Source organism: Eumetopias jubatus, unplaced genomic scaffold (assembly GCF_037043125.1).
Source record: "Eumetopias jubatus isolate StellerSeaLion01/CBP00866 unplaced genomic scaffold, mEumJub1_p1.0 scaffold_10, whole genome shotgun sequence".
NCBI classification, from domain to species: domain Eukaryota; kingdom Metazoa; phylum Chordata; class Mammalia; order Carnivora; family Otariidae; genus Eumetopias; species Eumetopias jubatus.
In genome coordinates this window covers 21,065,647-21,082,562 of record NW_028274816.1, presented here as the reverse complement: position 1 = coordinate 21,082,562, position 16,916 = coordinate 21,065,647, and the positions used below count along the sequence as shown (strand labels likewise).

General features: G+C 48.0%; 1 protein-coding gene across 1 annotated transcript in view; it reads left to right on the top strand.

The window, feature by feature from the left end:
* Positions 1-9,470, top strand: part of CMTM4 (CKLF like MARVEL transmembrane domain containing 4) — a 61,323-nt gene extending 51,853 nt beyond the window's left edge. The window contains exons 3-4 of the mRNA XM_028091993.2: positions 7,737-7,835; positions 9,205-9,470. Of these exons, the coding sequence (XP_027947794.1) occupies positions 7,737-7,835; positions 9,205-9,369 (264 nt within the window). The 3' untranslated portion in view covers positions 9,370-9,470. The remainder of the gene's footprint in view (positions 1-7,736; positions 7,836-9,204) is intronic.
* The last annotated feature ends 7,446 nt before the right edge of the window (positions 9,471-16,916 follow it).

Sequence of the window (16,916 nt, the reverse complement as noted above, 5' to 3'; positions counted from 1 at the left end):
TCAAAGGGGATCAGTCAGAGAGTCACAGGAAAGCACCATCAGCTGCCTCACACTTTGGTGCCTGCTCAGCGGGAAGCCTGCTTCTCCCTCTCCCACTCCCCCCTGCTTGTGTTCCCTCTCTCGCTGTTTCTCTGTCAAATAAATGAAATCTTTAAGAAAAAAAAAAGATTTTATTTGAGAGAGAGAGAGAGCGCATGCGTGTAGGGGGCAGGGAGGGCAAGAGGGGGTGGGAAGGATAGAGGGGGAGAGAGACGGAAACCCAAGCAGACTCCGTGCTGAGCATAGAGCCTGATGCGGGGCTCGACCTCATGACCCCGAGATCATGAAGAGTCGGACACTCCACTGACTGTGCCACCCAGGCGCCCCATAGCATCTCAGCTATTTTTAAGATAAAGTTTGTGTTCTCCATCAAAAAATTCTTACACGGATACCTGGCTGGCTCAGTCGGTGGAGTGTGCGACTCTTGATCTCAGGGCTGTGTGCTCGAGCCCCACGTTGGGTGTGGAGATTACTTAAAAATAAAATCTTTAAGGGCACCTGGGTGGCTCAGATGGTTGGAAGTCTGCCTTCGGCTTGGGTCATGATCCCGGGGTCCTGGGATCGAGTCCTGCATTGGGCTCCTTGCTCCTTGGGAGCCTGCTTCTCCCTCTGCTTCTCTCTCTCTCTCCCTCTGTCTCTCATGAATAGATGAATAAAATCTTAAAAAAAATAAAATAAAATCTTTAAAAAAAAATTGCCCACAGAGTTGACAGCATAGGAGAACCTCATAAACCTCCTCCCACTTCCAGACCTCCTCCAACCAAAATGTGAGTGGTAGAAGGCCTATCTGACAGAGGTGGCTGCCGGGAAGGTTAAGACCAGGGGCTTTGAGTCAGATCTGTGTTCAAATGCAGGGTGGCTCTTAAGGGCTGTGTGGGACCCTGGGCAGGTCACTTAGAGCCCCATGTTGAAGGCTACCATTGGTAAAGTGGAGATGATAGTATTTTACAGGCTTGTTTTAAGAATGAAATGAGACCATGTGTATAAGGGACCTCAAGCCAGTGTGCGCTGCCGCCAGTCCGAGAGATGTTAGAATTACCGCAAGCGAGGGGCCCTTGTTTCCTATCAACCACATGTTTCCCCTGCAGACTTCTGCCAAGTTTGCCTTCACTCCCCTGATTCAGTCTTATCTACTGATTTGACTATAAATCTGTTAAAAGACCTCATTCTGCATCTTAATAACTAATTCATACTGGTCTCTATCCCCAGAAATACCTCTTTAGTGAGCATTCTGGAATTCTGATTCTTCTAATTTAAACGTGAAGGGCTTCCTACTTGTTGATTACCACATTATTGGGTCATATCGAAGTGCATCTTTTTCACTGGAAAGTTCACATACGTCTTTTTCTTCTGGACGGCGTTGGGTGGGGCAAACGCCTGGCTGATGTCACTTGAGAACAGTTTCAGTCCTTTGGGATCTTTTCCAGGATTTCCACCCTTTCAGAGCAGATGAAGGTGTATGCTTATTCAACAGAAGAATGCATGAGTACATGAACTTGAGGAAGTGGTACTTACTGAGGGGAGCTCAGGTCATCTGTTCTCCAGGAGGGGAGAAAAAGTGAGTTCTTCAGGGCTGGACACAGCTCATTGAGTCACTATTATAGAGGGCTGGCCTTGACTCTGCTGTGTTTCTCTAACAAGGTGGTGGGAATATTTTGTCCTCAGTAGAACCAACTAATGAGTGAAATGGGGTGTGATTGGTATAGAATTAGAAAAGTGGTCATTTCATGAGTGTATGTTGACACAGAAATAATGGAAAATGGTAAATAAGGAGGAAGATGCGAAGTATATATTTTATACAAGCATTATTTGATGCAAGCAGAAAGCTTCTGTTAGCTCTGGGTTTGCTTGTTTTTGATGAATCTATGGGATTTATCCTGTGACACTTGTTTTTCTCTGTGTATTAGGGGCTCATACACCTTTGTGCCCCACCTGTGTTTACTTTAGTTAGTGCCCCAGGCCTCCTCCCTCACCCCAGCCCTCTCCCTCCATTCCCTGCCTGCCACCGAAAGCTGCTAGGGGCTTCCGGTCTCCTTGGCCAGCACTCCGAGTCCGTCACGGACTGCTTGGCCGAACTTCCTAACAAGGAGGGAGGTCTGCACTTGTGTTCTCTGCTTCCCTCCTCCTCATTTCTCTTTTCTCACCTCTTACTGTCAAATACAGCTCACTTGGAAAAATTCATTAAAATGCACAGTTGAACAAAGAATGGTAAAGATTGTGGAGCCACCCGTCTGGGTCGAGAGATAAACTTGACATCCTTGGAAGTCCTCTGGTTGGGATCACTGGGGCCTCCATGTTCCTGGATCCCCTGGTTCTTCCTCAGTTCTCCCCCGCCCCACCCCCACCAAATGGTGTGAGCAGAACTGCCATGGAATGTTCTGTCCCTCCTGCTGTACTCCTCAGTCTGCCTCCCGTGATACCACACTGTCCTGGCTGTTCTTCTTCCTCCTTGGTGCTCCTTCTCAGTGCCTCAGTGGCCCCTGCTCACCCCACAGACCTTCACAATCAAGAACCCAGGTTGGGTGTTGGGTGGGGACAGTCTGAGTCACCCAGAGGGGCCACCTGCAGAGCCGCAAGGCCTTGGCCATGACTCATGGTATAGGGTTTCCTGACACCACTTTTCACACCAAATTATGTCTTTTTTTTCCTGACACTGCATCTGTGTAGTTTTTCCACACCAAGCAGTTCTCCAATTCTCTGACACCAACGAGGTGTCGAAAAATTCAGCTCCGTTCTGACACTAACTCTTAAAGTTGGCACAGACCCCCACGGAGAAGGGCTTAGTCCCATGAGACTGCCCCTGCTTCAGACACCTGCCACAAACGGGGCTCCCACATGACCTGCACGAACTGCAGATTTGCCTCCTCAGGTTCATAATTCTCTAGAGCAACTTACAGAATTTGGGAAGAGTGCTTTACCTGTGCTTATTGGTTTGCTGTAAAGGATGCAACTCAGGAACAGGCAGATGGAAGAGATGCGTATATGTGTGTAGGGCGGGATCCAGAAGAGTTTCAACGTGCTGGAGCCTCTGTCCTCACGGAGTTGGGGTACAGCACCCTCCCAGCATAGGTATATGGTCACCAGCTTGGGAGCTCCCTGAACACCGTCCTTCGGGGGTTTTCATGGAGATTTCATTACGTAGGCATGATTGAATTAAAATCATTGGCCGTTTGGACGTTGAAGTCAATCTTTAGCCCCTCTCCCCTCCGTGGAGGTTGGTGGGGGTGGGGCTGAAAGTTCCAACCTTCTAACAGCCTGGTTGGGTTTTTCTGGTAACCAACTCCCATCCTGAAACTGAAATCCAGGGGCTCCCCAGAGTCACCTCATTACCATAAGCTCAGGAATGGTTGAGAGGGGCTCCTTATGAATCACAAAAGACACTCACTCAGGAAATGCCAAGGAACTGGGGACAAAGACCAAATACATATTTTCTATCATACCGTACTCATCTTTTCCAGAACTCCATTTCCTTACCCATAAAAGTAGAACAAACTAACGCGTCTCCTACTTTATACGTATTTTGGATCATAATTAGGTTAGGATTGGTGATGTTACACACACACACACACACGCACACACACACACACACTTGACAGGGATTCCACGGAGGGTATATGCCACTGTCATCAGTATTATGACTGTCCCTGTGGCACTGGGGCCACTTGAGCACAAGTCCGTGCGTGGACTAGTGGCTGTGAACTTCCAGTCTCAGCCATGTGTGGAGCTGACCCCAGACAGAGTCAGCCACAGACCCCGGTGGTTTGGGAGCGATTGCAGTGAGAGCCTGGGGCTGAGCCTTTTTACAGCTGTCTCACCTGTGGTCAGCCCAGCAGACGTGTATCGGACACCTGCTTTGTGCTAGGATTTGGGAACCAAAAGCATAGGGCAGGTCAACGCAAGCTGCTTGCGCTTTGGTAAATGTGCTCCGTAAGATCCAGTTTTGTGTGGGGCCTGGTGGAACCCAGGCAAGGAGGTCGTAGATTCCTCGGGGCAGAAGCCTGGAGTGGGTGTCAGCAGGGAGGTGTTCATAGAAAAAGCCCGATGCCAGCCGGGCCTTGAAAGATGAGTGGGTGCCCACTGGGTACGGAGTGTGGAAGCGGGGGCAGGGCACATTCCTGGATGGCCCATTCTCTGGGACAGGAGCGGGGTTGGAAACTCGGGGCCTGCTGGGGCTGGGCAGCTGGGAAGATGAGCTGGAGGCGGGGCGATGGGGCGATGGGGCAATGGGGCAGGCCGTTCTCTTCCCCAGCCCCAGCTGACTGTGTAGTCGCTTCAGGGTACTTCTGGAACAGCTTTTCAAGAGCAGCTAGAAGCTTCTTTTTTTCTTTCTCTTTTAAGAAGTCAGTTTTTTATGTACAGTCTTCTGGTATTTAAATGTTGGCATGTTCAAATTTATTTTGAATGCTGTGCAAGTCAAACCCGTCTGGGGGCCAGATACGGCCAGTAGGCCTTGGGTTCACACCCTCTAGGCCACATCCTGTTGACCTGTTATTGGAGTTACAGGGGTTCACCCCTGTACCTCCCGGTGTGTCCCTGAAGGAGACAGCCGGGAGCTTGTATATGTGAGGGTGGATTTCCTCTTCATCCCCTAGCATAAGGAGGGGCTGCAGCCTTGGGTGTTCTGGGGGCCAGACCGGAAGCATGAAGTGTGGGGGGGGTGTGAGACCGCAGGGAGTGAGGACAGCTGGGGCAAACTGGAAAGCATGTGGCTGATAGAGTACACGTCCCAGTACAAGCATTAAAAAAGATTAATCACCGTTGTTGACTACAAACCCCCAAAGCCCAGTCAGAGGGCGTGTCTTTGTTCCCCCTAACGTGAAGGATGAACCTACAGGCCTTGGTTTTTGTTTCATGGACACAGAACTCAAGTAGTTGATGCTGACCAAAACCTGCAGTATTCCACTTTTAAGCCTTTTAGTTTTTATTTTTTTAGAAAGATTTTATTTATTTGACAGAGACAGAGAGGGAACACAGGCAGGGGGAGTGGGAGAGGGAGAAGCAGGTTTCCTGCGGAGCAGGGAGCCCGACATGGGGCTCGATCCCAGGACCCTGGGATCACGACCTGAGCCGAAGGCAGATGCTTAACGACTGAGCCACTCAGGCGCCCCACGTTTAAGCCTTATAAACTGTGCAGAGCAATGTCTGTTACAGAAAAGCTGGAAGATGCAGATAATAAAAGAAAAAAATAAAATCATGTGATGATCCAAGACCAGTGAAAACATATGTCTACCCAAAAGCTTGTAAGTTCATAGTAGGGTTATTCAAAACAACTGGAAAGTAGAAACAACTCAAATGTCCAAAAACTGATGGAAAGGTAGATAAAATGTGGCGTATCTGTACAGTGGAATACAACATAGTAATAGAAAGGAGTGAAGTGTTGATACATGCTCCAACGTGAGTGATCCTTAGAACTATCATCCTGAGTGGAAGAAGCCAGTCACAAAAGACCACATATTATATAATTCTGCTTATATCAAGTGTCCAGAATAGGAAGATCCAGAGAGCCATAAAGCAGGTTAGTAGTGGTTGCCTAGGATTAAGGGAGGGATGAAGAATTACCTGCTAATGGAGTGCCGAAAATGTTCTAAAATTAGATTGTGGTGATTGAACTGTACATTTTAATTGGGCATATTATATGGCGTATGAGTTATATCTCACTAAAGCCGTTAAAAAGTCACACGTGATACAACCCATCAGGGTAACTACTTGTATTACTTGGTATAACAACCTTCTAGACCATGTAAACTAGCTGTTCCATAGGCATGTATGTTGTGATGTGTGAGGGGGGAAGAACGGAACCATCAGAATCATGCTTTCTCACTTAAACTATTTTTTTTTAAGATTTTATTTATTTATTTGACAGAGACACAGTGAGAGAGGGAACACAAGCAGGGGGAGTGGGAGAGGGAGAAGCAGGCTTCCCGCGGAGCAGGGAGCCCGATGCGGGGCTCAAACCCAGGACCCTGGGATCATGACCTGAGCCGAAGGCAGACGCTTAATGACTGAGCCACCCGGCGCCCCTCACTTAAACTATTTTAAGTATATTCCATGTTAAATGTACAACTATATCATTATTTTTAATGACTGCATAGTGTTCCACTGTGGTGATACCATTTTATTTCACAAATGCCCTGTTTGTGAGCATTTTGTTTGCTTCCCAATTTTTTTGCTAGTTTAAGTTCTATGATGAACATCCTTACACTGAGACCTTTCTGCACTAGTATGGTATTTAAGATGAATTTCCAAATGTGGAAATCATAAACAACATGAACCTCTTTGATGCGTACAGGCCCTTGACTGCATTTATATTTTTACGTAGTCACCCCGAATGTATATACAGTTTTGTTTGATATCTGGCCTCAGCACTGAATCATAAAATGTTCCCCCCACTTCTGAATAGTTTTTGGTTCAGAAAGTATGTTTTATCTTCTTCTTTATTCCTACAGCACCTTACCCAGAACTGAGCATTTTAACTAAACACTTCCTGGTTTGAATTTGTGAAAAATTTGCCCTTGCTGAACACTGGCCACAGCTAAAAACTGTCCTTCTGGGAGACGTTTCTGGACAGAGTTTTGTAGTCTTGGGTACTTGGAGCTCCCCGTGAACCCCCACAGAAGCGCACACCAGGAGTGTGTTGGGGTTCCTGCTGCACAGGCTCAGCACCTTCGTGATGAGAACATTGCTTTTTTTGCATCTTATAGAAAGAGGAGATGGCTCTTGAGGACCCCCACCTGGTGCTGATGCACGGTCCGCCTGGCACTTCAACAGTTTAGCATGTTCTGTGGGTTCTGCTTCTCTGTAGAGATTATAAAGGGACTCTGGTATGACCCAGGCTGTCAGGGACCCGTTGTCACACTAGTAATAACAGAAGCATCAGTAAATGTGCAGGGAGCCCTAGCTGGGAGCCAGGCGCAGGGCTTGGCTCTTCATGTGCGTGGCTCCCTGGGGCCCTAGAAGAACTCCATGAGGCGGGGGTACTGTTCCCATGTGACACCCAAGAAGTGAAGTGGCTTGTCCTGGAGTCATGGTTGGTTAGGCCCCAGTCAGGCTGTGACACTTAATCACTGTTCTTATGTTCCTCTCAACAACTATGACCGGAGTTAAATCTTTGAAGCATTGGATATGTAACCTCATTTGCTTTTCAGAAAGCTTAGGAGAAAATCCTCTAGGTTTTAGCCACATAGAGCCTTGAATAAGAAAGAGCATGAGGTCTGGCTAAGGGTGTGGTCTAGGCCTGAAAACAGTGCACTTATCATGTCACACGTGAATGAGGGGATGTTGGAGGGGATTTCACCAGTTTCAGTACGTTCTGGACTCCTGGGGAGTGTTGTCCATGCAAATGAAAGGTGATTCGAATGTATTTTTAAAACATGACAATAGAATTCTAAACAGTAATTAACGGGCATGTCCTTGAGGGGTTAGCCAGTTTGGGTTTCTATAATAATTCATTAAGAAATGACAGCGTGGTTGATTAAAATGTGAATTTTGCCGTGGTGATATATCAGGTGATATACGTCATAGGCTGGTACCATCTTTGCCTTCCTTCATGGGTCCAAAACCCCTGGGCCATCAGGACTGAAATACCGAACCATCAGAGAGGCTGGATATTGTGCTCCTTATTTTGGGAAAATCCTTCAACTGCTTTTAGGGCAAAGCATGAAATAATTCTTTTCAAGTGACTTTATCTTTTTTTTTAGGATTTGGTCAACACTGGACTCAGCACTTTCTTTTTCTTTATTGCTTCGATTGTATTGGCTGCTTTAAACCACAAGACCGGAGCAGAAATTGCTGCCGTGGTAAGTGAGCTCCGTTGGTTAAAACACAGGTGGATTTGTACACCCTATGACTCGCTCGCCTCTGTCCCCTAGCATGTGTCCTGCTCATTCTGCTTGAACTTTTTCTTTGCTGATGATGTTGTTACTGAGCCAGGGAGGTCCTGCTTCCTTCAGTGGTGTGGTTCTCAAAGGGTGGTCCCCAGAAGACCAGCCTTCGCATCACCAAGGAACTTTTTAGAAATCCCATTCCCAGGCTCCCCCAGAGCTACTGAATCAGAAATGCCCCCCTCCCCCTTTAAAGATTTATTTATCTATTTGAGAGAGAGAGAGAGAGAGAGAGAGAGCACTGTGGGGAGGGCCAGAGAGAGAGGGAGAGAGAGGCCCAAGCAGACTCCATGCTGAGCGCAGAGCCTGATTCGGGGCTTGATCTCACGATCCTAAGATCCTGACCTGAGCCAAAAACCAAGAATCGGAAGCTCAACCGACTGTGCCACCCAGGAGCCCCTGAATCAGAAATATGTTTTAACAAGCCTTCCAGGTGATTCAGGTGCACACTCCAATTTGAGAATCGCTCCTTTAGTCTGTTCCTAACAGAGCCCTGGATGTCTGTTAGTGATGTTGCTTTTATGAGCCTTATCTGCCAGTGTGGGAATCTTAATGAAGGAGAGGGCAGTGTTGACACCATTTAGCAGCCAGATGACATTTTTTTGCTTTTCAAGGTAGAATGCCTTTGGGGGTAGGGTGGGAACCAGATCATGTAAGACTTTGATTCTCTGTGCTTTGCATTTCTGTATTGTTCTCTATTTATAATGAATAGGCAGCACTTTTGCAGTGGTGAAGGGCAGTTTATAAAGGTTTGTAAAAAACAGGAAACCGGCTCTTCTCCCAAGTGTCACTTAGTAGGTTGATCTGTCTTTAGCAAATCATTAAAATTCTGCTGCTGCTTACCTCAGAGCTGCCCATGGGCAAGGCAAGCTGGGCAGCAGGTGGAGGCTTGGGGGCTTTGATTTGGAATGTCAGGCATTGTGGCTTGATGAGCACCCCACACATGAGACCCTCATTTTCTCTTTGGTATTTTGGCTACATGGTACTTTCTTATCTGGGACCATGAGAAAGAGGTACTTCTGTGGTGTGTGTGTGTGTGTGTGTGTGTGTGTTTAATAGATCCAGAATACTTGAAGAGAAACCTTAGGCTGTTTTCAGGTCAGGCAGGACTTCATGGGAGTCATGTTTAACTACGCACTTGGCCACAGTCCGACCGCCAGATATCAGTGGGTCCGGGCGTTGTGGGTACAGCTCGGGTCGACGGGAGCTGCTCGGGGCAGGTCCCGCCCAGACACCCTGTCGAAGGCTGACGTGTCTGAGGAGTAACCGTGCCTGTGTTTTGTAGATATTTGGCTTCTTGGCAACTGCGGTGTATGCGGTGAACACGTTCCTGGCAGTGCAGAAATGGAGAGTCAGTGTCCACCAGCAGAGCACCAGTGACTACATCCGAGCCCGCACGGAGTCCAGAGACGTGGACGGTCGCCCCGAGATCCAGCGCCTGGACACATGAGCCCACCTGCCAGAGCCCTCCTCCCTCTCATCCTTGTGCCCATCCTTTCAACCAAGTTTTCTTTCCCTCGTCATGTCAGATTTTCCTGTGATTAAGCTGAATTTTGTCCTCTTTGGTAGAAGTTCCTTCTGGGAAACGGTTTTCAGAATGGCCCTGTCGGTGGGTCTGCGAGGCGGGGAGCCCCATACCCAGCTGTTGAGACAGAGGCGGGAGAGAGGGGCCTCACAGGCTGCCATGTCTCTTCAAGGTCCTCACTGTCCCCGAGCACAGGCTTCACATCTGGCTCTGAGCCACCCTGTCATAGGTTTTTGTGACAAGTCAAGACTTTGGATTAATGGGAGCTGCTAGGAGGGGTAAAAAATCAAGGCATGAAGGTGCAGGGTTGGAAGAGTCAGCAGCAATCGCTGGGCAGGCCCCTCGAGGGCCGCAGGGCAGCGCGTGGTCCTGCTACCTGGACCCTCCCCTGCTCCTCGTCTTCCATCCCTGGGCCGTCGAGACGGCCAGCACAGGCCCGGAACACCGCGGGAGACGCTGAGGGCTTGGCCACGGGTGTGCTGGTGGAGCTGTTTGCCGGGTCTGGACTCTACGGGGATGGGAAGAGCTGCTGTGCCCTTGGCACAGCTCGGCAGGCCTGCTGCCCTGCGGGAAGGTCGCCCCTCGTTTCCTGCCCTGCTGAGAAATCACTCGATTGTTCCTCCAGTGCGTCACCTCCCCGACTCCCACGTCCCCTCCTCCAGGAATATGGGAGCATCTTGTTTTCCAGTTTGCTCCCCACCCTTACTACTTGGAGGCTGAATTGCAGACTTCCTGCAATTTTACCTTCTCAGGTAAAAGTCACACATAAAAAAATACAATCCATTCCAGCAGCTAGAATGCTTGCCCATTTGCTGGCTTCATGGACCACAGGTGGGGACCCACCTCTGTTTTAGGGACGTGTGCTCATTTTTGAATGCCTGAGGACAGTTGTAAAGTGATTCTGAGTAGGTTGGTGTAGGATTTGAAAATACTTGAATCTCCACCACGACACACCCTTTCTCTGCTGTTCAGAAGGCACAGGCTGTAGCTTTTGTGCCTCAACGTCCGCGCTATGGACACTGATCTCGGAAGTTGTTGGGAAAAATTCTAGTTACGTCAGGTTTCAGATGGATTCTTGAGAAAGTGAAGGTTATGTGGTGAGCGTGTTCAACGAGCCCCTCTGATGCTGTAGTGTGTTTTTTGTCCTTTGCATTTTTCCTGTTGGAGACTAATTGTATCTTTCACGGAAAAATGGTTTTACCTTGTCGGGTTTTCCCTCTCTGAACTGTTGTTAATGTTTACAAAGCTCCTTCCCGCTCTACTAGTCTGCGGTTAGCCATCCCCCCGGGAGGAGACCCGTCCTGCTCGGGGGACGAGTGTGCAGCCCGGGGAGAGCCCCCGGGACCTCGCCTAGCAGTGGTGGAGGGCGCTGTGTAAGAGGGGAGCAAACGTGAGTGTGCCGGGCGGTGGGGGGGCACAGCGCGTGTGAGAAGGCGTCCAGCGCATCTGATTTCCCAGTGCAGGTCCCCCTGCTTGGCCTGCGATTCCACGGCTGAAGGGTCGGGGCGAGGGGTGAGCCCCTTGGACCGGCCGCCCGGTACGATCCGAATTCTGTGGCTCCTTTCCGGGGCAGCGGCCCGGGTCACACGTGCGAGCTCCTCGTCCGCATCCGGGGTGGCGGGCTGCCCGTGCAGACCCCCTGCTCCCACGCGGGTCCGATCGAACCCCCTGCCCGTGTGTGTGTGTGTGTGTGTGTGTGTGTGTGTGTGTGTGTGTGTGTTGTGAGGCCACGCCAATCGTGCGTCGCAGACTTTGAACTTAGTAGATGTAGTGACTTTGGAGGAGATTATGACATCTGGATTTTATCTGTTCATTTTGTGTATTTATTTTGCATTTGTTGAGTGTGTCTGCATCATCAACAATGGGCTCATCTCCCTCTGAGAGTTCCAGTTAGAAACAGGGTCACAAAGACTCAGCCTTGCATTCAGCGGGGCCCACTTGGAAGGACCACCCTGAACTTTATCAGAAATCTGTTGGGAATCATGTTACTTGGCCTCAATAAAAAGCCGCCTTTGAAGTGAGATCGAAAAAAAGAATACCACTCAGGCAGGATCGTTGCCCAAGTTTTCCCAAGTCACTGCAATAAAACCAGTTTATCATCCGGTGAAAAAGGGCCTATTGGTCTCCTGAGGATGTGTTGAAAGCTGCAAGAAAGGTTCTGAAGCCCATCGAAACTGTAAATGCTTACAGGTGATAAAAAGTGATGGTACCTTGTGCCACAGAGGGACTTACAGTCAATTTGCATCGTAGTGTAGAATCTTTGGAATTATTTATGTCCCTGTAACTATTTAATATCCTTTGTGCCATGAGGCTCCCCCATGGTTTTTGTAAATATATTTCTTAATATTTAATTAGCTCCCAGGACAACCAGCAGTGGCCAGGCCCACTCTTGGCTCTCTAACCCAGGGGACCCGGTGACGCTCGTGTGGCGTGAGCGCTCGTGGAGGGAATTTGGCTGTCTAGGGCGAGTGTGACGACGCTTGCATTTTCCTTGTGTTGCCTCTGTGTACAAACAGGACAATCTAGATTGGGGGGGCGCTTACCAGGACTTTTTTTTTTTTCCCAAATTGAAAGAAGCCTATTTGTGCATTTAATAGTTCCAATATGGACCACATCCCTATGGTTTGGGGCATTTTAAGGCTGAGGCAATCTTAGTGTTTCTCAATTTTCTGGTAGGATGATGCTGGCGTTCATAGTGGGTGCCAGACTTGATGGGAACTGCAGTTGCTGTGTAAATTGGAATTTGTTCCTGGACACTGTATGGTTGAAACCCACAAAAATTTGGTGGAACCTCTGGGGTGGTTTGAGATGGGTGCAAACACTGACGTCTTCAGAGAAAGTTGATATTGGCACTGATTTGGTTGATGTGGTATTTTTTTTCCCTCTGATTCTCCTGTATCCTTTCGCACTGCTGAAGGCATTGGGGGGAGAGGTCTTCCCCTTGCAAACAGAGACAGGACAGTCATGGAGGCCCAAAGACACTCATTGGCCTCACAGAAAGCCAGGGAAGGACGAAGGCAGTCACAGATTAAAATCTCACCGGAGAAGTTTGATGTATTTTATTTTAGATTTTTACTCTGTGCAGCAACACTTATCCAAGAGAGATGACCTTTGCCTACCAAAAGGCAGGGATGGAGTAGCCTGTCCAGTCCCAATGCCTCGTCTTCCTCGGCAAGCTGAGCTGAAGTGCCAGTATGGGCAGAGCCCCGCCTGGCCACGCTGAAGCCGGCAGCGGGGAGAGGGGGAGACCCCAGCCCGGCTCTGAGGGCTCGGCTCTGGGAGGCAGACCCCACCCCCAGCCCTCAGGGCACCGTGACAGTCGCGTGGCACGGACGCTTTTGCGTGTGGATAGGCATGAAGTCAGTCCGATGTGTCGGATGCTTCTGGTGAGAGCTTTTGACTCCGTTGAAAACATGTCTACTCGCTTGAAGTTTTCAGTTTCATCTGCCTTTCTGTGGAGCTCTCTTAGTGATTGAAACTTTCGTTAAGCCAAAGGCAGTCCCTTGGGGAGAGGAAGCACTTTTGTCTGCACATGTGTGTGAATTCTTGCACCCAGCAAGCCTGGAATAACGCCTCGGTGTGTCACGTCCTGTGTGGCCCCAGCTCACCTTCTCTTGTAAACATTCATGTGATCTTTGGGAAGAAATTCCTCACCCTGCCATGTGTTTAAGAGGTGGACCAAGTTCTAATCTCTGGCTGTGGAAGATTTTCTGTAGGTTCTCAGAACTGGCCTTAACAGATGAATAGTGTGTGGAGGCAGTGTGTGGCCAGTTCAGTGATTCTGGAAGGCAATGATGATTTAAGTGGTCCCCATTGTGCCTCCATGTTCAAAACCAAGCAACCATGAAGTCATCTTGCCACTGCTTGTCATTTTCTCCATATCTTGTTTATAGGAAAATAATGACATTAAACGGGTAGCAAAAGGCAGGAAAAAAAAAAGCACTTTCTAGGCTGAAGGCTACTGCTGATTGATTCTCTCTAGCAAAATAAGAAGTTGCTTCTTGCCCCTGGAACTGTCATTGGTTTGTGAGGGCCCCAGACGTTTTTTTTAGTTCCTAGTGAACTTTGCAGAACCCGGGGGTTCTGTCTTCAAGTCTTTCTTACTTTATCAGCACCCACTCTAAGGACCAGCTGGGCGACAGGCTGGAGAGGTGGGGGCAGAGGCAGGTCTGGGAGCTGAGAAGAGAGAGGGGCTCAGTACACCCAGACTGTGTCCTGGGGGACCCTTCATCACACCACACGTGGTGACTGACCCAGGACATTTTGAAAAAATGTACTTGGTGAACTACCTTCCTGTCCTCTAGCTTTGGGAAAAAATGAGGTCTTGGTGTTTGGAATCAGCCTGAGAACAAAAGCTGGATGTTGGGACCAGTCTGCCTTGGCGCTCTGGATGGGCTCTTGGTGTCTTGTTGAGTCTGGACAGGGTGACTCAGATTCTGGTTTGGGTGCCTAGAGAGGATGCAGGCCTAACGCCTGCCTGCCTTGAACTTTGCAAACCTTCCTGGCTTTTTATAAGATCTTGTTTCCTCTCTTCTCAGATATTACTGAGACCATAAGAACTGTCTGGTTGAAAAGGTAATTTGAAATATTTGACCCTGTACATTGCTTTTATTTAGAAACCACCTCTGACAGAAAACACCCTCAATATCTGTTAGATCTGGAATTTTCTTCTGAAAATGAATGTTCGAGTTGACTTTTCCTTATACCAGTAAATGGCATTTATACACTCTTAGGCTTGAAACAGAGGAATGGGTCCTGATGTGTTTTCCCTTCTTTGGTCTAGATTATATTTTTATTCCATTTGGATATCATTGCTCAACCTTGGGGATTTTTTCTCCCTCTTTCTAGTTTTTCTTATTCCATAAACAGTACAGAAAAAAGTTACCTACAAGCCCACTGAGCTTGAATCACTGGCAACTTGCCTAGAGTAAAATTTAGATTATGGATCCTTTTATAGTGCATCTTTTTCATAGGGTTAGTTTGTTGTCCACATTTTTATGCCAAGACTTTAATTCAGGTGACTTGCTTATTAGACACCGGGGAGTGGCATGTTTTCTTTGGGATGCATTGTACACAAAGGCCAGAGAGCCTTCATTAAGGGGTTAATAGCCTGGACCGTCCTGAACTATCAGAACTTTTATGGTTCTAGTGGAACTTGTCTCAAACGACCTTAATCAGCTTTGTTGATGGGATTAGGGCGAGGCCCGAAGTTTCTTTTCCTAATTATGCCTCAGAGGAGAGAAGATGTGACACAGTTGATTCAGGCGATGGTTTGTATGGGACTTGGTCATAGTTTGAACCTGTCAAATCTGAGTTGTCTTTGGAGGACACTGCTAAATCCCAGTAGGAAGCACCCCGCTTTACCAGGGAATGAGGACAGTGTGGGGGCCTGGTGTCCATGCCAGTTAGGGCCAGGTCTAACTCATGGCTGCCTCCCTCTGTGGGCCATTTTGCTTTCCTGCCTTTTCCAGAATCGGTTTTGCAAGTTTTGAGACTCTGTTCCCCTGCAGAAGCAAGGAAGGCAAATCATTAAGGGTTAAAGGGGGAACTGACTGGTCCAAGGCTGGGGGAGGGCCAGCTCCCTGGGGGAAGACGAGAGCAGGAGGCCCGGATGGACCCCCAAGCTGGCCCAGACCCACACAGGGGCTGCCTACTTCCAGCGAGTTCACTCTGTAACCCAAAATGGGTTTTCCAATCCTGCCTCATGATGAAACTGACATATGTGGATAAAACCAGTGCTTTTAATAACTTGATTTTGATGTGGTTCCCTCGGAGAGAATGTAGGGATTGAAACTATTTGTATATGTTGAAGTTTGTAGGGGTTCAGGAACCCGTGGCAAAAACACTTAACTATTTATTACAGGTATGACTGTATGTTTTTTTTTTTCCCCAAAGTAGATAATTCTCTCTTTGTATATTTTAAGACAAATAATAATCGCTTCACCTTCGGTGCCTTCCGTGTGTCAGTCACATAAACACTTGTCAATCGTGGAATTGAAAAAAAAGATGTACATTTAGTTAAACCAGATGACACTATTTTTGTAGCATGATTTTCGATTGTGTCCTTTTAATATTGCTTTTAGCAATGATGGTTTTGAGGTTTGGCCATTATCCCTTTAAACTTCGTTAGGTATTTTAAAAAAGAAAAAGATAAAACCCCACCTTGGCTATTCCTGTCTCCTCTCTGCTGCTTTCTCTCCCCAACGACTTGTTTCTGCTTATTTCAACAGTCTGAGAGTAAGAGTATATTTCTGTGAAATAATTATTAATCAGTATAACTGCATTTGGCATTTTTAAACTACTTGGTCAGCTAGAGCGAGCCACTCCTCACCTCAAACAGAAAGAGGAAAGTGGTTTCATAAAAAAGAATAGATACCTGCAGTGCTCTGACTTCCCCCGCTTTGGGTCCGAAACGGCGAAGAGAGCCCCATTTTTAACGGGCTGGTGAGGCCGAGGGCCTTCTCGGGCCTGGTGTCTTCCGGGACCTGCTCAGGCCACCCCTCCCGCTCTGCTGCAGGCTTCCCTCTGCCCGCCAGAGACAGGCTGCCCGGGTGGCCTCCGCCGGCTGGCCTTCTCCTGGGACCTCACATTGGATTATGGATGTGCCAGGTGGGTTCCGTGGCCCTCTCTGGTTTTCTGCCTGGACAAAATAGACGCCCTGCTATGAGGAGCTTGATGAAATCGAGCCTCGGCTAACACTCTAGCTACTCCTTCGGCTTTCCCACCCCCATAGGACCCGGGTTCTGTCCAGTCAAGAAAAATCTCGAGTAAACTAGCTGAGCCGTTGCAACATGAAGGAATGGATTTATTGAAACATACGATTGTAGCTTCTTTTTTGTCCTTTTGAAGGGTAAGAATATGTAATTAATTTAACAAAGGAAGTCAAGTCAGATGGCTAATAACTCTAATATGATTATTCATTGTTACTTGGCCCGGTGGCACTTTGGGGGGCAATGTTAATTTAATAACTATTACATTTTGCTTCTTAAAAGTCTATTTCCTTTACTAGTTTGGACACAGCTTTGGGGCATTCTGAGGTGATGCCCTTTTGGCACATGTTGGTTTATGCTGTTGGTGGGTCTCCTGGCTTCTCAAACCCTGGCTCGTGGGTTTGACTCTATCCATTTGGAGTGGTTTTGGGGCCCCAAAGTCTTTGCTCCTGGTGGTTTGTCCCTGACAGCAGATAGAGCCTCACATTGCCCTCAATTTTGCCCCTTTATTTCTTTTGAAGGACCTATTTTTCATGGTACTTGTCCTGATTGTTTTCATAGTGTTCAAATCTGTATTTTTGTATGTAGGGGGAAATAATTTTCTCAACACTAATCGCTAATAAATATTGTATTAAATCGTCATGAAGGAGTTCTTGTTTAATAAATGGACACGTAAAAGTGGCATTGTCTCTGTCCTCTGATTTCCCTTCTGTCCCTTCAAAGGCTGTGGACCCCACTCCCGAAACAGGCCTGGGAGGTGGA